Here is a 23,462-nt window from a genome sequence, read left to right as displayed (position 1 = left end):
TTTGTTTTGTGTCTTGGTTTTGGCTCAGTGCGTTCTGAAGAATGGCCTCACATTGCTTCCTGCGGTTTTGTGAGCTGTCTAGTTGTAATGGTATACAATTCTCTATACCGTTGGCCTTGCATTCTATGACTATCAGCGAAGGGGACATTTCATCTAAAAGTGCTGAATAACTTCCAGTGAGTATTGTATCCCCTCTTTGGCATTTACCTAAAAATATTACCAAAGCGGTTACATCATTTCCAGTCAATATTATACCCAGTTGTTATCTGTCTCTTTAACAAAGATATAACCACAAAGCGGTATATGCAATGTAGTCTTGACCTCATTACAATGTGGGCCAAATACCTTCTGTGATTTCATCCACGTTTGGCAGTACGGGAAACGAGACTATAACACACGTTTTGAGCTTAATTTTAATCTTTTTAACGCAAAAACAGATATTGATGAACAAACCTCTCTTGTCATAAATGACATCAAGTGGAGTTCATTTATATAATACGATCAAGTAAATTTTAGTTCTAAATTATAAAATATTTTGGAAATATTCTAGAAAGCGCATGCCATTATGAAATGATAAAGTATTACGTACAAAGATGATTGAACAATACAGCTTGTTTAAAAATATGATGACTGTATAAACAAGTCAAATTTGTGCTTTAGTACATGAAGAACATTGAACTGTTTAAGCATTTTCGTAAACGACAACAAGAACGATACCAATATAAAATATATCTGAAATGTAAAGACCTGGACAAAGCTGCGTCAAAACATTGGTCAGGTTTTCTTCTTTCAATACAGTTTCAAAAAACTGTACTGCTGGTTTGCCTTTCCTTAGAATGATATCTGCATTCTTTTTTCTCGACTGATTGGTTTGCAGTCGAATACTGAATCAATTTCAGACTGCTTAAATATTGTCCTTGTTTTCTTATGACGAAGAAACGGAACCGCGCTCAACTCTTCAGACAAGTAATCTTTATGTCGTTCGATTGATTCTTTCTTCAACTTGCCTGAAAATGTGGAATTTGTCAAACATGATGTGTTCCATTTGATAAATAGAATCATTTAGTTAGTTTGAATATAGTGCAGAAAAGTAACTAAGAATTAGTTTGGTGATATAAGAAAATAAGAAAAGATTGTCAAAATATTGCTTAATATATTTTTTTTCACATAATAATACATACATAAATAAACTGGTTACAGAAATGTTCTTTAAAAAACATATGTTTTTATAAGCTTATGTGTGTCTTGCTCTTTTCCATGAGTCGGCTTAATCAAAACGAATCTGTATCTCGAAGAAAGATTCCATAATTATTTCTTTGCCACATTTTGAAAATACAATTTTCTAAAGGCTGAGATATATATACCGTTGTATTTGTCTAAGAAAGAGTTATATCCTGGAATATGCGATTAAACATCTAAATCTTTATAACCAAAAGCCAGTTCAACGTTTATAGTAGATTGGATTTAGGTTTAAGATAGCAGTAAAAGTATACAGCAACTAAAGAATGTCGGGCTTTTACTTTACTGTTTTACGTGGAAACAGGTCAATATTAATAGTGATGATGATTTTTGCAAAACTAGAGATAGATACCTGATTTTTTCGTATAGATCTTACATATTCAATGCATGAGACGCTAGTTGTCACAATAGCACGAGAGTCATCTGGCATTGGGGGTGCCAGATGGGTTTTGCCGGTATGGGTAAAATCACCGGATACGCCAGTCCGGTGTGCAGGAAAAAATATAACTAAGATATTCAACTCTAAAATATTGAACTTCGTTTTTCTTTCAAGTGGCTAAACTAGACGATTATTATATTAAGGCGACGAAGGGATTAATCAGTCGTTGTTGTTCCTCAGCAATGATTATCGTTGTCTAGCCTAACTTCGTGCATAGTGTAAGTTCGTGGATTCCTCATAACATCTGACGTCACAGTCCAGCTTTGGCGCACGCGCGCACTTGCTTACAGAAAACCAGCAAGTAAACACAATTTTTTGTCAACCGCCAAAAAAGTCAAAATAAGAGGTTTTAGCTGGTAGAACACCAATAAAGCCCAAGCATGCAGAAAAACATTGTATTTACTAATCCTGAATTGGTCCTAATTCATAATCCTCTTGAATACCATAGAATGACATTTTTATTTCCCGACTATCATCTCGTCTGCTTTGCTTACAGTTCATCTTGACGGCCCAGATTTGGTTTTGACAATGTCTCGTGAGCGCATAAATTGATGACATCATCCACGAACTTGCACGAAATTGAAAGTAGGTTAAAAAACAGACATGTGTGCTTTGTTCTGCATATTTCTTGGGGGTATTTGGTATTTTTCATGCCTTTTAAAAGGATATGGATTAAATATTTAATTGTAAATATACATTTGTTGTTGTTTGATAATTTTATCCAATTATGAAATGGTTGTTTCTTGTATTATTAGAAATTGTAAAAACAAAATTTTATCAAGGACTGTATACTCAGTTTTTATATCCCATTTAAAAAGATAAACTACCAAATTTCTGTTTACCATCAAGTCGCATTTGGATGTTTGATTCAACTGTAACACGGAACCGCCGACCGTCGTATGATCCAAACGCATCTACCACAGGGTGCAGAAATATTCGATTCAGCAATTTAGACACATCTTTCCTTGTTTCATCTTCCATGCGGAATAATGTGCCACAGCTCAGCAAATGTATGACAATCGATCCTTCTTTTACAAGCACTATCCTACAACTCGTATACTTCTGTAGTCCAATGTTAATTTCTTCAATCTGTTCTTGAATACGTTTTACCAGTTCCTCCTCACACGCTGGACTTGCAGAGCCACTGACATTTAGTTTCATCTTGGTATTAAAATGCCCTGATGAAAAGCAAGATAATGGTTGTAATCATTTCCTTTGAGGATCATTCATACACAATCTTGTACAAACAGAATTATGGATGATAGCTTAATTTGAATAATAAAAGAATAATTATAAAAATCAATGTTAACTTAACTTTAAAAAAATAATTTCTAAACGGATATGGCAACCAATTTGCAAATTTCAAAGAAACTGCTGCACAGACCTGATCCATACTGCATGCAATGAAGCTCTCTTCGCTTTCTTTCAAACGTTTCTCTGATATTCTTGTTTATCTCTGTAAGTCAAAAGTGTATCTGACCTTTCACTAATATGTTAATATATAGTATATCACGTATGTATGAAACACGCATAATAAGTATCAAACTAGACATTTCAAACACATAATTTTCCACGTACTAACTTTTATAGATAAAGTTAAATACAGAGAATTAATTAAAGTTTTAATAACCACTGTTAAATCTACATGAGTAACGACTCAGAAAATAATCATTGTGAGCGTTGGAAGTCCTTTGGAATTGTATTACATGAAAATTATTTACTGAGAGCGGATATGATAGGCTGTGTGTTTAGTGTTCAGTCCATTTACAGTTGTTTCCTACGCTTTCCTCATTGATAGTTCGATCACTGGACAATTAGCTCTTGAAAACGCCTCAAGAGATAGACTGGTTGGATAATTGTCCAACGTTCTGTTTCGTCGTAACCTTTATGGTGTTTCGCCCGGTGCCCTAGTTTCTGCGAAGTCAAAGAGCAAAGTCGTTAACCGTTCAATTGGGTATTTATCTATGTATCTTGATATGAGAAATTTTTTTTACAGTGTGTGCCTGTAGTTACTGCTATCTGTTTCAGAATATCATCTAGCGGCGAGCAAATAAAACTAACACTGTAGTGTTATACATGAACTTGGTGAGGGTTAAAGAGAGGGTAAAAGGAGGAAGTTTATGTACCAGTAAACAAGTTTCAACTCCCTAGTGGTGGTTTTGTCACTGACCGTTCCAATGCTGCTCAATGTTGCTGGTTTTTTCTAATTCTTTATATTTGTTTGTGCCTTTTTATTAATTCTGAATTTTATCATTACATTTAGTTGTGTTGTTTCTGCATGTACTCAGTCAGTTTGCATGTGTAAATTTTCACGTACACTTATTTCCAAATGTAGTGCTTCATGTGTGTCCGCGTGCTTTGAATGTGTTTTTTCTTTCCTGTTGGAAGGGAATCAGTGGCACAGTGGTTAGCAGGTGGGACTACAAAGCCAGCGGTCCAGGTTCGATTCCTGGTCGCGGCTGATATCTCGACTAGTATTCAGTGCTGGATGCTTTACTTAAATTGGTACGGTTTCCAGTAATATCGGCCTAGACTGGATGCAGGAGAGGTAAATATGACACCTGCCTTGGGCTCGGCTGGAAATAAATTGTTCTGGGGACTTTCGTCCACTATCCACGTTAAACAAGAAACTTTACCTTTTTAACTTTTGTCCTTGTTTTAGGGATGTGATAAGACCACTTCGCGTGTCATTCTTCATAAAAAATAACAATTTTACAGTTTCCTTTTCTTGAACTTCTTAATCTGAAACCAATCTGACTAAATTACTTGATCTTCTGAACGAAGATCTGAGAATGACCCATTCACATTCGTCTTCTGTATATTTTGGATTTCCGATATTGCTAATTTTATTTTCGCAAATCTTTTTTTGTTTGAACCAGTCAGACGACTTGTTTCAACAAGCATTTGGCTGAGCCATCAAAATAGCGACGGATGTCAAAGGGGGAGAAATATGTGCAGTCAGTTCGGGGCTCGAACCCGGGACCTCTCGCTTACAGGTCGAGTGCCCTACCACTGAGCTAACCGGATGTCTGACACCTTATGTGAACAAGTCCGTTCCATGACATATGATTTCTCTCAAAACACGAAGGCGTAGTCGCGATGTGTTCGCCATAAGAATTGTAATTACGTAAACCCCATGCTAAATATAGATTTTTTAAACTTCTACTTTCGCTTACAAAATGTTGTAAGTAGGCTCTGATTGGCTACCTTAAGGGTCGTCAGAACGAGGCTATCAATAGCACGTCTTCAGATCCTATGCGCGAAGCGTTAATTGGAGCTGTACTTTAGTCAGATTGAATCTGAAGCGTAATTCTCTTTACCGTATGAAACAAATTTAAGAAAAAAGTCGTACCGTCCAGATTTTCCGCCACAAAGACTTCATCTAGTGCCTTCAGCATTTTGGTTTTACCCATTTCCTTATATATTTGTCTCAAGACTTGATAACCTCTAGGCAGATGTTCTAAGATAAGACCAACCATCTCTTCAGCTTTCATCCTTCTGTTTCTGTGACTGATTATTGATTCGTATTCGTCAATAGTAAATTCACGATAAACTATGAAATAATCGGCAGTTTTGTCGGGTTCCAAATCATCACAGAGGGCATCTATATTCATAAGAATACTTGCTTCTATTTCAGCATGAGTTTTGTTGATATCTGGAAGTTCTACAAGTAGAACAATATATTAGCATTTGCTCTAAAACTGTTTAAATACTGATGGGTATAAATCAAGCTTTTCTTGGTTGGAACTAGATCTACAGTTGGAAACATCCTTTCCGTAAAAAGACTTTTCCCTGATCTGATCCCTCTTTGAATAAAAGTCATTACGGTTCAAATTATACATCATTGTAAGTAACTCATTTTTGGTAATAGGAACTTTTGATTTTTTAAAATATCTTACTTAGTTTTGAAATAAGCGTCTGAGCGTCAAAAACAAATTTGATGGGTACTTTCTATTCTAAACTTAACCATTTTTATTTTGGTTTTAAAATTGCAAGCTTTACTTGTTGGTGACTTGTTACAAACGTTTCAGCATATCCTAGCTCTCATAAACATAAAATTTCCATGTAAACGTGTTGTAAAATTTCAAAAAGACAAAATTGTCAAAAACTTCTATGGGCGAGAATTTTTTAGGGAAAATATACATTATTTGCCACAAAACTGACACCATAAACGATATTTTCTAAATCATTTGGATCTCGCAAACTAAAGACGACATTCATGAAAACCTTATCATGTTGATTTGGTGAATCAAGCAGTAAGTTATTGTCTAGAAATAAACTTCTATATGAATTTCTATTTTTTGTAAACAATTCAATTGATGAAACAATTGCAAAGAACATTCAATTTTACTATAATAGAAGCTCGTTTATGCCAGTGAGCTATGTTGCACTTTACATGATCTATTTTACTTTGTAGATTCTATACATCCAAAGAACTGATTCTTCCAACAAAAATTATAGCCTAACATCTGTTCACTTATTCGAAACATTAGATAACAGATATTCTCTTATTGTCTGCCTTAATTGTTGACATTGATAAGTTGACGTTATATGACTTACCACTGGGAAATATATTCTCCTGGAGGGTGTCAGCAACATGACTCTGATCTGATTGTCTGAGATAAACCAAAAAGCGTTCATATCCGTCTTCTCTAAATCTCAGCAACTTCCGTAAGAATATGTCAACACTTCGCCTTCTTATACGCTGTCCAAGTATTTTTTCATTGTCATCGATATCAAGATAATCGAGTTCATAAAATCGATCTACCAAGGGAGGAACATAAATTTCGTCTTTGAGATAAAGCCAAATACAACATCCCAGATCAGTCTTCAATTATAATAACCCTGTTATGTTCTAGTAAAATACCAGTAAATCTGTCTGCATTCTAATAGATCTGCCTGGATTTTAGTTCAATTGTCTGGATTCTTGCAGAGCTGCCTTGATTCTAGTAGATCTGCCTGGATTCTAGTAGATCTGCCTGCATTCTAGTAGATCTGTCTGGATTCTAATAGATCTGCCTTTATTCTAGTAGAGCTGTCTGGATTCTAGTAGATCTGTCTTGATACTAGTACAGTTGTCTTGATTCTGGAAGAGCTGCCTGGATTGTAGTACAGTTGTCTGGATTCTTGCAGAGCTGCCTTGATTCTAGAAGAGATGTCTAAATTCTAGTAGAGCTGCCTGGATTCTAGTACATTTGCCTGGATTCTAATAGAGCTGCTTGGATTCTAGTACAGTTGGCTGGATTCTAGTAGAGCTGCCTTTATTCTAGTGGAGCTAGAGCTGCCTGGATTATTGTAGAGCAGCCTGGATTCCAGTTTAGCTGCCTGGATTCTAGTAGAGGTGCCTGGATTCTAGTAGTTGCCTGGATTCTAGTAGAGCTGCCTGGATACTAGTAGAGTTGCCTGGATTCCAGTTGAGCAGCCTGGATTCTAGTAGAGCTGCTGGATTCTAGTAGAGTTGTTGGATTCTAGTAGAGCTGTCTGCTTTGACATTTTTAGCTCGTCTATTCGAAGAATAAGTAGAGCTATCCTACTCACCACGGCGTCGGCGTCGGCGTCACACCTTGGGTTAAGTTTTTCGTACCAGTCCACATTTTGACAAAGTCTTTTGAGATAAAGCTTTGAAACTTTCACACTTGTTGACCATCATCATGGCCAGTTATAGGCAAGAGCACATAACTCCATCTGGGATTTTTGCTGAATTATGGCCCCTTTTGACTTAGAAATCATGGTTAAGTTTTTCGTACCAGTTCATATTTTGACAAAGTCTTTTGAGATAAAGCTTTGAAACTTTCAGCACTTGTTTACCATCACCATGTCCAGTTATAGGCAAGAGCACATAACTCCATCAAGGATTTTGGCTGAATTATGGCCCTTTTTGACTTAGAAATCTGGGTTAATATTTCGTACCAGTTCACATCTTGACAAAGTCTTTTGAGATAAAGCTTTGAAACTTTCAACACTTGTTTACCATCACCATGTCCAGTTATAGGCAAGAGCACATAACTCCATCAAGGATTTTGGCTGAATTATGGCCCCTTTTGACTTAGAAATCATGGTTAAGTTTTTCGTACCAGTTCATATTTTGACAAAGTCTTTTGAGATAAAGCTTTGAAACTTTCAACACTTGTTTACCATCACCATGTCCAGTTATAGGCAAGAGCACATAACTCCATTGAGGATTTTGGCTGAATTATGGCCCTTTTTGACTTAGAAATCTGGGTTAATATTTCGTACCTGTTCATATTTTGACAAAGTCTTTTGCAGGGTTCCCACGCTACCGGGAAAACGGGAAAAAGTCGGGAATTTCGAAAAATCTTTTCCCGGTCATGAAAAGGCCGGGATTTTTACGATATGTGTTAAAAATCGGGAAAAACTCGGGAAAAGTACGAACCGGTTTGAGTACGAAACTAGTTATCATAACGTGTTAATAAAACCGTTTTGCAAGCGTTTACTTGATCATGTATAGTCACGATGTCTGCACTATTGCGCGGCATTTTTAGGCAAGAAATTGTCGTCAGCTCGTTGTGTTCTGATAATATGAATTAAGGCACTGCCTAGCATGGGGATTTATCTTTTTTATATCTACTTACGAAGGTTCTGATATAATGTGTTGGTCAATAAAAGTTAATCATAGCCAATAAGTTGTAGCAGTGTGTCAAAATTACTATCACCTAAAATATATAGTATCCTTTTTCTCGTAATTCCGAGCCTTCTCATTGATCCGATCCCTTGGAAAATTTGCATTTGCAGCTACTTCCTGTTTCTAAATTTTATGTATGTTGTGGCAAATCATATGACAGTAAAACAAATATAAAAAGAAAATAGTATTACTTGCTCTAAAATAGAAATATACGCAACAGAAAATTTTGGCAAAAAATTTGCTTATCTAAAATCGCAGGGGTAATATATAACTTTCTTACAGAAAACAGGTTTACTTATTGTAAAACTTTTTTGTCCGCAAACGCAATAATATATCTGTTCTTAATTTTAAAAAAGAACTTTTTTTAAAAAGGCCTTATTTTTTCATAGCTAGTACAAATGATCGTAAGTCTCGGTTCAACGTGAAAGAATCTGGCTGTTTCAGAGGGTTAGGGTCATCATGTGAAAGCCTGGATTATTCATTTACAACAATCTTTAGAATTTTTCTTCATGGGGATTTTTTAAGTTTAGATGTCGGAATATCAAACTATAGCAAAAACACTTTTGAAACTTAAAACTGTTACTGACCAGCACTGAAATACCGGTTAAGGGGCTCGGAATAACGAGAAAAGGGCATACAGATAAACTGTTTGTGTCTAGAATTATACAGTATAAAGCTTGATCCTTTCTGATGGAGGTTGATGTCTAGTACTGGCTTACACCCAGGAACGATGGTTAGGTAAGCAACCCACTTGTTTATGACTGAATATTTTTGAAAAGGAGCGTTAAACCTTGGAAGCCAGAAATACAAACCAGTGCTTCAGTATGCCTTTTACTACCAGAATGCAATTTTACAAGCATGCATCATGTATATATATTATCCCAAAGATAGGTATGAAATCAGTAGTATACAAATACTGTAAAACCTGCAGTGTTAAGCCTTGAATAGCCTGGAAAAGGTTTGAAAAATGTCTGGTTTTCCTCAACTGAAATACCTGGAATTTTGCTAGAAAACCTGGAAAAAGTCGGGGAAAAAGTCTGGAATTTCACCAGCAGAAAATTGTGGGAACCCTGCTTTTGAGATAAAGCTTTGAAACTTTAAACATCTGTTTACCATCACCATGTCCAGTTATAGGCAAGAGTACATAACTCCATCAAGGATTTTGGCTGAACTATGGCCCTTTTTGACTTAGAAATCGTGGTTAAGTTTTTCGTACCAGTTCATATTTTTTGTAAAGTGTTTGACATATGGCTTTGAAACTTTTATCACTTGTTTAGTATAATAGTCTCTATCTGTAGGAAAGAGAACATAACTCTGTCATCTATTTTGGCTGAATTATGGCCCATTTTGAACTTTGAAATTGGTTCTGTTTTCATACAAGTCCATGTTTTGTCAAAACTATTTGACATATGGCATTTAAACTTTGAACACTTGTTTATCATTATGATTTTCATCTGTAGGCAAGAGTACATAACTATTTTGACTGAATTATGGCCCTTTTTGGACTTTGAAATTGGCTCATATATTGCCATTTAGTGCAAGACTTATCAAAATCAAAGTAATACAGGAACATTGTTTGTCTAATCTATTTATTTCTTTTGTCTGAATATCCGTGGAAATATTTTGACCCCATTCTTCAATCAATTCTTCGAATAGTCGAGCGCGCTGTCATCAGACAGCTCTTGTTGTTCAACTTTGAGTATGTTGATTTGCTTGAAATTGAAACAGTAGTGATACCTTTGCTGTCTTTACTATTTCAGACAGAGTACAGAGAGACAGATGGGGTAAGTTTTAAAAATGTAGATACTCATTATTACTGTTCTTTGTGTCAGGATTGACACAGCAGATAAATAAATGGAAAATTGTTGAGAAAGACGTTAAACCCGAACACACACACACACACAAATAAATGGAAATTATTACTTTATGAATATCTGTGTTATTTGGACTTTGCTATCTGTAAAAAAAGATGTAATATAACTAAATGGTGGTTTATTTTAAGATGATAAAGGGAAAGAACTTAGCGTTACATGCATGTCTGTTTTAGAATGTTATTCTGTCATACTGCTGATTGGGATATTTCAGGCTTGTGATGTTCCAAGATCTGGAAGAGTTGTCTCCTATGGAAGGACGTGAAACACCATTTTCATTGCAGCTGCAAATTGCTGAGGTATTTTATTTTTGAATTTAATACTCAGTGAAATACCACATTCAAGTATCAGTAACCTGTACTCCCATGCTCATTCAAGCAATTAATATGTTTCATTGTAAAGTTTCCGATATGTCCGATGTTTGGATTGCTCAAAACCTTAGATTACGTAACCTTTACCCAGCTAAATTTCTAAAATGGACTGGTCCATCATTCAGTTTGGGCAGTGCCATTTGTTACTTTAACTGAATAGCGAACAGTTCAGACCATGATTGGCCTGCACGATCTTGGTCTGCACTGGTCACAAAGGCAGAATCACTTGCGATAAGCAGTCAATGTTTACTTCAGAGGGACGACTCATTGACGGGACTGTGAAGATTTGAATAGAATATCTTATCAGCATACTCTTCCCTTCTGTTCTGTTCCTGTTTTATGCTCAGTTGAGGCATTGTCCAGGTTGACAGATTTGGTATAGGGGAAGAATGGTCTCTTGTTTAAGATGCAGAGGCCGGGGTATAGAACCATGCTGTGGCAGGAAGGCATGAACTAATGTGACTCCAGTACTATTTTTTTTCGGAGTCGTGAGTGATTTATTTCGGATTAAGGCAGATTTCACTAACTAGGAAGAATTCAATATAAATTGAAACCTTTATTTTCAGAAAGTTGGTCATGTGGTAAAATACTTCACTTTTATAGTCATTTATCAGAAACATAAGCAGTGTATATTGAGGATATTTTTTTGTTTTAGTGTGAGATCAAAACAACCTTCACTGAGTGAACACCAGATGTAATATCTTCATGAGTGGCACAGTCATGAATGTAAGATTTAAAACTGGGTGTTTATGAGTTAAAGATATTTCGATCTTGTGTGTTAAAAAAAAAATCCTTGTCATTTCATTGATTTTCGCCAAATTATACCAGATTTGCCCAATGTCATATGCATCTTCGAGATTTTAGATCTATTTTTACATTTTTAATCCCCCGCCGTGGCGGAGGGATTATAGGAATGGTCTGCGTCCGTCCTTCTGTCCGTCCTTCCGTCCTTCCGTCCGTAACAAATTCGTGTCCGGTCCATATCTCCTAAACCCCTTGAAGGATTTTCATGAAACTTGGGTCAAATGATTACCTCATCAAGACGATGTGCAGAACCCATGAGTCAGCCTTGTCGGTTCAAGGTCAAGGTCACAACTCAAGGTCAAAGGTTTGAGCCTGCCATTTTGTGTCTGCTCTATATCTCCTAAGCCCTTGAAGGAATTTTATAAAACTTGGGTCAAATGATCACCTCATCAAGACGATGTGCAGAACCCATGAGTCAGCCATCCCGGGCTCAAGGTCAAGGTCACAACTCAAGGTCAAAGGTTTGACCCTTCCATTTTGTGTCCGCTCTATATCTCTTAAACCCCTTGAAGGAATTTTATAAAACTTGGGTCAAATGATCACCTCATCAAGACGATGTGCAGAACCCATGAGTCAGTCATGCCCGCTCAAGGTCAAGGTCACAACTTAGGGTCAAAGGTTTGAACCTTCCATTTTGTGTCCGCTCTTTATCTCCTAAACCCCTTGAAGGATTTTCATCAAACTTGGGTCAAACGATCACCTCATCAAGGCGATGTGCAGAACTTATGAGTCAGCCATGTCAGCTCAAGGTCAAGGTCACAACTGAAGGTCAAAGGTTTGAGCCTTCCATTTCGTGTCCACTCTATATCTCCTAAACCCCTTGAAGGAATTTTATAAAACCTGGGTCAAATGATTACCTCATCAAACGATGTGCAGAAATTATGAGTCAACCATTCCAGCTCAAGGTCAAGGTCACAACTAAGGGTCGAAGGTTTGAGCCTTCCATTTGGTGTCCACTCTGTATCTCCTTAACCCCTTAAAGGATTTTCATCAAACTTTGGTCAAATGATCACCTCATCAAGAACTCATGAGTCAGCCATGTCAACTCAAGGTCAAGGTCACAACTGAAGGTCAAAGGTTTCAGCTCTGTATCTCCTAAACCCCTTGAAGGATTTTCATGAATCTTTGGTCAAATGATCACCTCATCAAGACGTTGTGCAGATTTCATGAGTCAGCCTTGTCAGTTCAAGGTCAAGGTCACAGCTAAAATCAAAGGTTTTACCCTTTCACTATCCATAGCAGTGGCGGGGGATTTAGCTGTCTTTCAGACTGCCTTGTTCATATGATGGAATGAATATCTATGTTTTTGTAGGGAATTTTACGATTGGGTATCGTAATAGTGAAAGTTAGAATATAATCTACCATTATCATTGTATTTCAGAAAGCCACTGACAGGCATAAAATAAACAAATATTCTTTGTACCTTGTACCTACTCACCTACCTTTTAATACAAAGGGAAAGATTACTGCACTGTGTAAATTAAATATATATAATATGGTAAAGAAACGGTGCACATAGAAATAAAGCACATTGTTATAATGAGAATAATTTCCAAGGTAGAGAATACAGATTAAAAGGTTAGGATTTCATACATGTATAGACTACTAGCAAATGTATAGCAAGCTGATATTTAGTGTACTTTAATTATCATTAGGAATTTCAAACATGTTTGCATGTAAGAAAATATCACTTCAGGGCTAATGTATTATATGTGGTCTTAAAATGACTCCATGTACACAAAGTTTGAAAGTGGTATAGGTTTTACTCTGTGGTAAGTGGGTGCTTGGGCCATTGCAAAAAAAAATTGTAGTAGAAACTACTTCCAAACTTTAAAGGATTTCTAAAGAAACTTTGTCCTTGTGATCCCCGTAATTTTTTAAGAGTTGAATTTAGCATTGCAGAGTTAAGGGGCCTTAGACTAAGAGATAAAATATGAATTATCATTGATCTTATATCCTTTGACAATATTAAACACTCTGAGTGACAGCTCTGGTTTATATGCATGTTCATTTCTAGCTCACCTGTCACATAGTGACAAGGTGAGCTTTTGTGACGGCCCTTTGTCCGTCGTCCATCCACAATTTCTTGTGAACACGATAGAGACCACATTTTGCAATCGATTTTAATCAAACATGCACACAACTTGTATTGGCATAACATCTTGGCTCTTTTTGAAAAAATGCCAGATCTCATCATGGGTTCCAGAGTTATGGTCTTTAAAGGGCCAAAATTTGATTCTCTTATGGTTTGATTTGATACAAACTTGCAAAATATCTTTAACAATATTACATTTTAGATTCCATGATGAATCCGTCAGATCAGATCAAAAGTTATGGAATTACGGCCCCTGATTGACCCTTGAAAGAGGCAAAATTTGTTAATTTTTACGTTGTGAACACGATAGAAGTGACATTTTACATTCGATTTTAACCACACTTACACACAACAATTCACAACAAGATCTCGGCAAGATTCCATCATTGGTTCTAGAGTTACTGCCCCTTTCAACTATATAGAGGTTTCATTTATGCTTTGATTTGATACAAACTTGCACAGAATGAATCTTGATGATCTCTAGGCAGAATTCGAAACTGGGTCATGTGGGTCAAAAACTAGGTCAAAAGGTCAAATCGAAGGAAAAGCTTGTTCATACCCTAGAGGCCACATTTATGACCATATCTTCATGAAACTTGGTCAGAATGCTTACCTTGATGATTCCTATGCCAAGTTCGAAATTGGTTCATGTAGGGTCAAAAACTAGGTCACACACTCAAATCAAAGGAAAAGCTTGTTAACACACTAGAGGCCACATTTATGAGCCTATCCTCATGAAACTTGGTCAGAATGTTTATCTTGTTGATTCCAAGGCCAAGTTTGAAAATTGGTGATGTGGATTCTCTCTAATCAAAGGAAAAGCTTGTTAACACTCTAGAGGCCACATTATGATCCTATCTTCATGAAACTTGGTAACAATGTTTATCTTGATGATCCTTAGGCCAGGTTTGAATCTGGGTCATGTGGGGTCAAAAACTAGGTCACCTGCTCAAATCAAAGAAAAAAACTTTAACACTCTTGAGCCACAGTAATGACCCTATTTAACAGGTGAGTGATATAGGGTCAAATATGACCCTCTTGTTATGTTGAAGCAACAATATTCTGAAATATCTAACTCGTCAGGATCTTTCATTCTGTACTAATCAGTTGGGGTACATGTATATATTGAGTATCTATCAGATGATCTTTGCCATCATTAGCTCATCTGATTTTTTGAAAAAAAATGATGAGTTATTGTCATCACTTGAGCGGTTGTCGGCGTCGGCGTCGGCGTCTGCGTCGGCGTTGCCTGGTTAAGTTTTATGTTTAGGTCAGCTTTTCTCCTAAACTATCAAAGCTATTGCTTTGAAACTTGGAATACTTGTTCACCATCATAAGCTGACCCTGTATAGCAAGAAACATAACTCCATCTTGCTTTTTGCAAGATTTATGGCCCCTTTTGTACTTAGAAAATATCAGATTTCTTGGTTAAGTTTTATGTTTAGGTCAACTTTTCTCCTAAACTATCAAAGCTATTGCTTTGAAACTTGGAATACTTGTTCACCATCATAAGCAGACCCTGTACATCAAGAAACATAACTCCATCTTGCTTTTTGCAAGAATTATTGCCCCTTTTGGACTTAGAAAATCAGTTTTCTTGGTTAAGTTTTATGTTTAGGTCAGCTTTTATCCTAAACTATCAAAGCTATTGCTTTAAAACTTGCAACACTTGTTCACCATCATAGGCTGACCCTGTACAGCAAGAAACATAACTCCATCCTGCTTTTTGCAAGATTTATGGCTCCTTTTGGACTTAGAAAATATCAGATTTCTTGGTTAAGTTTTATGTTTAGGTAAACTTTTTCTCTTAAACTATCAAAGCTATTGCTTTGAAACTTGCAACACTTGTTCACCATCATAAGCTGACCCTGTACAGCAAGCAACATAACTCCATCCTGCTTTTTGCAATAATAATTGCCCCTTTTGGACTTAGAAAAATCATTTTCTTGGTTGAATATTATGTTTAAGTCAACTTTTCTCATAAACTATCAAAGCTATTGCTTTAAAACTTGCAACAGTTCTTCACCATCATAAGTGGACACTATCCTGCTTTTTGCAAGAATGATGGCCCTTTTTAGACTTAGAAAATCATGGGTAGGACAATATTTCTATTATACAAAAAAAATCAGATGAGCGTCAGCACCCGCAAGGCGGTGCTCTTGTTTTCAAGTTGTTCCAAGCTGCACTAGCATGAGTATTTATGTAATTAGCTTGTTAAATGCTTTTGGTGTCTATTAGTTATACTGATTCACATTTTAAATCAGAAGTTTAGTTACGAAAGTGATGTTTGTCAATAAAGAATCAGTAGAAAGTCCGTTAATTAGAAACAACTTGCAGACTTATACTGAAGCAGTATTTAGACTGATAATATGAGTGTCCTTTTATATTGAATATCTTAAGAAGTTGAATAGAATAATATGCGGAGCTCTGCAGAGTATTTTAACATTTTTATTCAACAAGTTCAATGTCAAAGAGTAAAAATGTTGGATTCTTTTTATACATCAATATGTTATTACACTTGTGTATTACCAAAAATATGTAACATTATTTCACATCCATTACATCAAACAAGTGATAAAATAGTTTCAGTCTCATTGATTAGTCTCGTGTTTGCTGATGTAGTCATTTAAGCAATATTTATCCTTTGTACACATTTAAGGCCATTTCACATATACACTGAACTGAAACCAAATGAAAAAAAATGAGAATGCTTTAGGACCTGTGGGTCATTTCACACATACGCCAAAACTGAAATAAAAATAAATTGAAAAAAATAAATACACAATTTGAAATCATTATTGGGTTACTGAATTGGGTTCAAAAACGTGAAGAGGGTCACCCTTCTTTCTCAAATTGGTAGATTTTACACACTTCCGCCCAGAGATTTGGATCAAGATTTGGCATAAGAAAGGTGTTAAAAAACACCTAGAAAAATGCTCTGTCTTTTTTTTTCTGGTTATTTTTTGCTGAATGATAAAAAATTGTTAGAACTACTTAAATTATAAATATCAGAACATGGTTTATTGTTTGACTTTCTAAGGCAATGTCACTATTACTAAAGCGGCCCAGTGTCATTATGGCGCTGTCATATCAAACAAAATCAATCATTACATCTTGTTGTTACCAGTGGTTCAATGTGTGTTGCCATAAAACATATTTTCTACACCTTCCTAAGGTTATATAAGAACTTCTCATATTCTCAGGTTTGAATTATAAGTCTTCAGCGATACTCTTTTGGTCATTTTTGAGCCTCCCGTACCGCTGATAAAATGATTATATCTTCAGGGCATCGTCCCTTGAATTTCATGCATCACACATTTGTCTCTTTCCTTGAATTTTGTTTTGAAAATTAAAATGTTTTTTCATATCTGTTTTCTGTTCAACACTGATTTTCAGACAAAGACTAACACAATATGCCTGTCAAACATTTGAATGAAGCCACATTTATCATCAGGTGTTACTGGCTTACCACTTACTTTTTGCAGTATTCACCTGATTTAAGGTATAATAAGCTTTAAAAATTAGCAAGTGGCAAATAATGTTTTAGCAAGTGCAAAATAGGAAAAGAGACAAATTGGGCTGTATGGCATGATGTTTACTATGTCAAAAGAAAATAAGACAGACATATCCACTAAATATTCCCTTATCTACATTGTGTATGTAAGAGTTTTGTTGATTCTTGATGACATGTGAAGATATGAGAGTTCTTTTCCAGTTAATTATTGAACACCCCTTTTATGTGTGAAAGCCCTAGCTGATACCAAAAAAAATAAATAAAAATAGGCAGTCTGTTTGGACTTGTTTGGTTTTGCATACATGTGAAATGACCTTAAGACTTTTGGTTGATTATGTGCAGTAGTTGCTACATCTTAGGTGTTGCCCCATTAAATGCATTCAACTAGCTCAATGTATACTGCCATATACACTTGGGTTTAAAGTTGCTATGTGAACAAGCTTGAAAAAGAATGTTTTATTGTTTCAGGAAGACCTGAGACTGGAGACCGGTGCTGAGCGCACAGTTTTACTACAGATTGCTGAGAGTGTTTACAGGTTTGGACTTGGAGCTCTGGCCGGAGGTACCACATTTAACACTTCATGAAGACTGAAAAACATAGAAAAAGTAAATTTTAATAGAGTGAAAGTTGATAACTTAGTAATAATGTCTTAATTTTTAAAAGGTTCATTTCAGGACATATTGATTCAGTCTAGCTTCATTGATTACAAACAATATATTAATTGATATTGTGGTATTGTAGCAAATGTTTTCAAATTTTTTTTTAAATAAATATAACTATGAAAAAACTATGAAAAAATTCCTTTAAAACATTTTAAAGACTAACAGAATTTAAGGCACATAAATACAGAAGGGTCAGTCAATTCTGCCTATATAACTGTTGGAAGAATAGTCAGTTCAAATGTTGTTCATCATGCAACAAGATATTTCAAAGGAAAGACAAAGATATCTGAATTTTACGGGACTTAAGGGGCCTTGACAGACAGGTATTGGTGTCAGGGCAAACACACTGAAACAAGACTTCCCATGGCTTAATTTGTTGTATGGTGTATCACCAAGTGTTTGCTCTATTCCACAGCTACTGGGGCTACAGCAGTCTACCCTATAGATCTGGTAAAAACACGGTTACAGAACCAGAGAACGGGTATGATGGTGGGTGAGTTGATGTACAAGAACAGCTTTGACTGTTTCAAGAAAGTAGTACGTCATGAGGGCTTCCGAGGCTTGTACAGAGGGCTTGGTCCACAGCTTGTGGGTGTTGCCCCAGAGAAAGCTATCAAATTGACAGTAAGATAACTCTCATTCATTGATTTTTTTATCCCCCGACGAAAGTCCGTCCGTCCATCCGTCCGGAGCCATATCTAGAAAATGGTTGGGAATATTTATTTAAAACTTCATATACATGTTCACCACTATGAGTTCTTGCGGCCCGTAAAGTTTCAGTCAGATTGCCCAAGTAACACCAGAGTTATGGCCCTTAGAAGTTTCTAGTGTTAACTATATAGGGTACTATAAATATGTCAATTTCTGCATCATAACTTCTGATATATTTGACCTTGAACTATGAAACTTTAACAGAATTTAGAGCACTATAATGTGGTTGTGCACACACAATTTCGTATGGATTTCTTTTGTAACTGCAGAGTTTTGCCTTTAATTGTCTAAAAATCCACATATTTGTACATAATAAACTTGCCATTTGCAGAATTTCATTAAATTTCTTTCGTTCTTTTCTGTGAACATTTATTATAAACATGTGAAGTTGCGCACCACACCTGGTCGCCCACTTGCCTTGGTCACCCGGGGTGACCCGGGGTCAAAATTGACCCGCCCCAGGGGTCACTTGATTTTACATAGGAAAATCTTTAAAACTCTTCTTCTCAAAAACCCGAAGCCCTAGAGCTTAGATATTTGATTGTAGCATTGCCTAGTGGACCTCTACTAAAGTTGTTCAAATCATGACCCCTGGGTCAAAATTGACCCCGCTCCATGGGTCACTTGATTTTACATAGGAAAATCTTCAAAAATTTTCTAAAAATAAACCAGAAGGCCTAGAGCTTAGATATTTCACATGTAGCATTACCTAGTAGACCTCTACAAAATTTGTTCAAATCATGACCCCAGGGTCAAAATTAACCCTACCCCAGGGTCAAAATTAACCCTGCCCCCGGGGTCACTTGATTTTACATAGGAAAATTTTCTAAAAATAAACCAGAAGGCCTAGAGCTTAGATATTTCACATGTAGCATTGCCTAGTGGACCTCTACAAAATTTGTTCAAATCATGACCCCCGGGTTCAAAATTGACCCCGCTTCAGGGGTCACTTGATTTTACATAGGAAAATCTTCAAAATTTTTCTAAAAATAAACCAGAAGGCCTAGAGCTTAAATATTTGACTTGTAGCATTGCCTAGTGGACCTCTACAAAATTGGTTCAAATCTTGACCCCCCCAGGGTCAAATTGACCCAGCCCCATGGGGTTACTACATTGTACATAGAAAAATCTTCAAAATTTTCTAAAAATAAACCAGAAGGCCTAGAGCTTAGATATTTGACATGTAGCATTGCCTAGTGGACCTCTACAAAATTGGTTCAATTCTTGACCCCTCAGGGTCAAATTGACCCAGCCCCAGGGGTTACTTGATTGTACATAGGGAAATCTTCATAAATTTGCTAAAAATAAACCAGAAGGCCTAGAGCTTAAATATTTGATATGTACCATTTCCTAGTAGACTTCTACAAACTTTGTTCAAATCATGACCCCTGGGGTAAAATTGGCCCCACCCCCAGGGGTTACTTGATTGTACATCGGAAAATCTTCAAAATGTTCTAAAAATAAACCAGAAGGCCTAGAGCTTAGATATTTGACATGTAGCATTGCCTAGTGGACCACTACAAAATTGGTTCAAATCTTGACCACCCAGGGTCAAATTGACCGAGTCCCAGGGGTTACTTGATTGTACATAGGGAAATCTTCATAAATTTGCTTAAAATAAACCAGAAGGCCTAGATCTTAGATATTTGATATGTAACATTTCCTAGTAGACTTCTACAAACTTTGTTCAAATCATGACCCCCGGGGTAAAATTGGCCACGCCCCAGGGGTTACTTGATTACATTACTATGCATATAGTTGGGATTTACAGACCTCCATCTTTATCTACTTGTTCCCAGTTCGTCACCGACTTCTTTCAGTATATGGAGGGAGTACTATCACAGTACTCAAATGTAATGGTCATGGGTGACTTTAATCTTCACATCCACGATGACTCAAATGCAGTAACAGAATTCAATAATTCTTTGTACGCCATGGGTTTACAACAACATGTACAATTTAGTACACACACTGGTGGTAACATTCTTGATTTGGTCCTTACGGAAGTCGTAAATGGTGTTGAAGTAGTTTCTTGTGAACAGGGTCCATATATTTCTGATCACTGTGCAGTCAAAATTGTGACAAATGTTAGAAAGGAAAATATAACCAGTGAGGTTGTGCTCTTTAGAAATTTCAAAGACATGAATACGAACACTTTTTCAAGCGATCTGAGAAAAATGACAATCGAAAGTGATAATGTCGACCTTTCTGTTGAAGAGTTTCAGACAGCAGTAGAAAATATTTTGAACTCACACGCACCATTTATAGAAAAAACAATCATCCATCGCGCTCCAAAACCCTGGTTCACAGAAAAACTTCTTCACCTTAAAAGAGTGGCTCGCAAATCTGAACGTTTGTGGAAGAAACATAGACAATCACATCTGCATGAAGCCTTCAAAACAGCGCGTAAAAACTACGAAAAAGAACTCAAACATGAGAAAAAGTCATCTCTGAGTGAAAAAGTTCTTAGTGCAAAAGGTGACTCGAAAAAGCTTTATAGATTTGTATCTGAGACAACAGGCACTAGGTCGGAGAACCCTATGCCAACTGGACATGACAGTACACTGGCTGAGAAATTTGCAGATCATTTCATGAATAAAATCAAAAAAATTCAAGAATCGTTGAAACATTTCGATAAGTTTCAACCATGCGAAAAAGATATTCCTTGTTTTGACAGTTTTAAAGATCTGAGCGAGGAAGAAGTTAAAAAAATTATAAACCAACTACAGACAAAATCATGTGAACTTGATATTCTACCAACAAATGTGCTAAAATCATACTTGGATGAGCTGTTGCCTGTTATTACTAAATTGGTTAATTTGTCGTTGCACGACGGCATCTTTCCAACAAATTGGAAACAGGCAATTGTAAGACCTTTGTTGAAGAAAATGGGACTGGAACTTGAATTCGCAAACTACAGGCCTGTTAGTAATCTATTGTTTCTGTCAAAATTAATTGAAAAGGCAGCTCTGTTCAGGCTCAATGATCATGTAAACAAACACAATCTTCTACCAAAAAACCAATCTGCTTACAGGAAAAAACCATTCTTGCGAATCAGGACTGTTACGTCTTGTAAATGATTTACTGGATGCTATGGAGAAGAAAGAAGTTACGGCGCTAATTGCCATCGATCTCAGTGCCGCTTTTGATACTGTAGATCATGACATTCTTGTTGATGTGCTAAACAAGCAGTATGGCGTTCGTGGAACAGCACTGAGCTGGGTTGATTCCTATCTGCGCCCCAGAAGTTGTCGTGTAAGTGTCAATTCAGCCATGTCATCTCCACGCCAATTAAATTGTAGTGTTCCACAAGGGAGCTGCTTAGGACCTTGGCTATATTTGACATATGCGGGGACACTGTTTGATGTTATTCCGCCATCAGTTTCAGTTTACGGCTTTGCGGATGACCACACTGCTAATAAACGCTTTAAACCATCATCTCCAACAGTAGAATCCCAGGCAATACGAGAACTTGAACAATGTGCTAAAACAATCAACAACTGGATGAATGAAAATAAGCTGAAAATGAACACTTCCAAAACTGAGTTCATCATGTTTGGTAGTAGGCAACAGCTCTCTAAGTGTTCAACTGACAAAGTATGTATTGTAGGTGATGAAGTGAAATCAGTGAGCTTTATTCGATATCTAGGTGCATTCCTGGATGAAAACTTGAATCTAAAAGAGCATGTAAAACGAAAGTGTAGAACTGCAATGCTCAACTACTTCAGAATAAAATGTATCTGGAAATATCTTACCAAAGAGGCTACCGAAACCCTTGTACTGTCATTGGTGATATCCCATTTGGATTACTGTAATGTCATTCTATATGGTATTGCTCAAAGCGAAGTAAACAAAATGCAACGAATTCAGAACATGTGTGCAAAACTTGTCCTAAATCAAAGAAAATATGACAGTTCCAAGCAAGCGCTGTATGACCTTCACTGGCTACCAATCAAAGCCAGAATCACATTCAAAATGCTCACCTACATGTATAATTGTTCAGTTGGAAACTCTCCAGAATATCTTCCTGAACTTCTCGTAAAACAAACACAGGCAAGGAACTTGCGTTCTTCAAATTCCGTTACTGGGTGTTTCGTTGTTCCTTTCAACAAGCGCAAAACGTTCAGCGACAGAAGTTTTGGTACTGTTGGACCTTAACTCTGGAATGAATTGCCTCTCGAAATAAGGATCTCGGACACAATAGATGTTTTCAAAAAGAAGTTGAAAACTCATTATTTTGGAAATTACTATGCACTCTTTTAGAAACTGTGACTGTATTTTTTAAGAGATTGAAGTAACGTGAACTGGATGATCTTATTGTGTAAATACATTCGAATTCTTACCTTGATAACAAACAACTGTCTTACCGTATCTTAATGTTCTAATATTTTATTAATCTTATCTGATGTCTGGTCTTTTTTTTTTTAATGCTTACTAAATAGTTCATTCACAATGATATTTATGCTCATTTATGTTATATGTCATTAAATATCTTAATTTTTTGTCGTATTTTTATGTATTTGTAAAACGCCATTGAATATGTTTTCGTAAAAATAGGCGTTTAATCAAATAAAACAGTTTCAGTTTCAGATTGTACATCGGAAAATCTTCCAAAAAATTTGTAAAAATCATCAGTTTGACATTAGAAACATGTAGCTCATATTACTCTGGTGAGCGATCCAGGGTCATCATGACCCTCTTGTTTTTCATTTTTAATTTTCCATCAATATTTATAATCAACATGTGAAATTTTGTTTCCTCTCCCGTTCCCCCGCACCCTCACACCCTTAAAAAATAAATATATATACATATATATATTTCCATTCCTTTTTTTTTTTTTTTTTTTTTTTTTTTTTTTTTTTTTTTAATGTTCAAACCTTCAACATGTTAAGTTGTGACTGCACAAGCCTTGCCCTCAGTCATGTTCAAGATATCTTACCAGTGTTCTCATAAGGACATCTGTTTTTTTAAGTTCAAATGTACATGTTAAACAACAACACCTGGTGCCAAACCACTCAAAGACAATATTTCGTTCCAGTTAAACTACAAGCTCATATTTCAATTAACTGCATTTAATTTTAAAAGCTAAGCTTATTAAAGTAAGCATATCCC

At 36.2% G+C, this 23,462-nt stretch overlaps 2 protein-coding genes across 2 annotated transcripts in view; one reads left to right on the top strand and one right to left on the bottom strand.

Moving 5' to 3' along the window:
• Positions 1 to 831: 831 nt before the first annotated feature.
• On the bottom strand, positions 832 to 8,175 carry LOC123561123 (uncharacterized). Its single transcript, XM_053517025.1, has 6 exons — positions 8,134 to 8,175; positions 6,239 to 6,506; positions 5,031 to 5,342; positions 3,063 to 3,134; positions 2,521 to 2,856; positions 832 to 1,007 (listed from the first exon to the last, which is right to left on the bottom strand). Exons 1-6 carry the CDS (start codon positions 8,173 to 8,175, stop codon positions 832 to 834), a joined length of 1,206 nt encoding a protein of 401 aa, XP_053373000.1.
• A 919-nt stretch (positions 8,176 to 9,094) lies between these two features.
• Positions 9,095 to 23,462, top strand: part of LOC128546472 (electrogenic aspartate/glutamate antiporter SLC25A13, mitochondrial-like) — a 46,080-nt gene continuing 31,712 nt past the window's right edge. Inside the window, exons 1-4 of the mRNA XM_053517024.1 lie at positions 9,095 to 10,105; positions 10,407 to 10,491; positions 17,445 to 17,538; positions 18,055 to 18,263. Coding sequence (XP_053372999.1) covers positions 10,101 to 10,105; positions 10,407 to 10,491; positions 17,445 to 17,538; positions 18,055 to 18,263 — 393 coding nt within the window. The 5' untranslated portion in view covers positions 9,095 to 10,100. The remainder of the gene's footprint in view (positions 10,106 to 10,406; positions 10,492 to 17,444; positions 17,539 to 18,054; positions 18,264 to 23,462) is intronic.

The sequence above is a fragment of the Mercenaria mercenaria genome, chromosome 10 (assembly GCF_021730395.1).
Source record: "Mercenaria mercenaria strain notata chromosome 10, MADL_Memer_1, whole genome shotgun sequence".
Lineage (NCBI taxonomy): Eukaryota > Metazoa > Mollusca > Bivalvia > Venerida > Veneridae > Mercenaria > Mercenaria mercenaria.
Note: the sequence above shows the minus strand (reverse complement) of the source record. Positions and strands in the feature narration are given on the sequence as shown.

Excerpts from the sequence above, each read along its gene's own strand:
- LOC123561123 (XM_053517025.1), bottom strand. The coding sequence starts at position 8,175 with ATGCCGCGCAATAGTGCAGACATCGTGACTATACATGATCAA. Across the intron at positions 6,507-8,133 it reads TCGTGACTATACATGATCAA|ACTGATCTGGGATGTTGTAT; the intron begins GTAAACGCTTGC and ends TTATAATTGAAG. Across the intron at positions 2,857-3,062 it reads TTGCATGCAGTATGGATCAG|GGCATTTTAATACCAAGATG; the intron begins GTCTGTGCAGCA and ends GCTTTTCATCAG.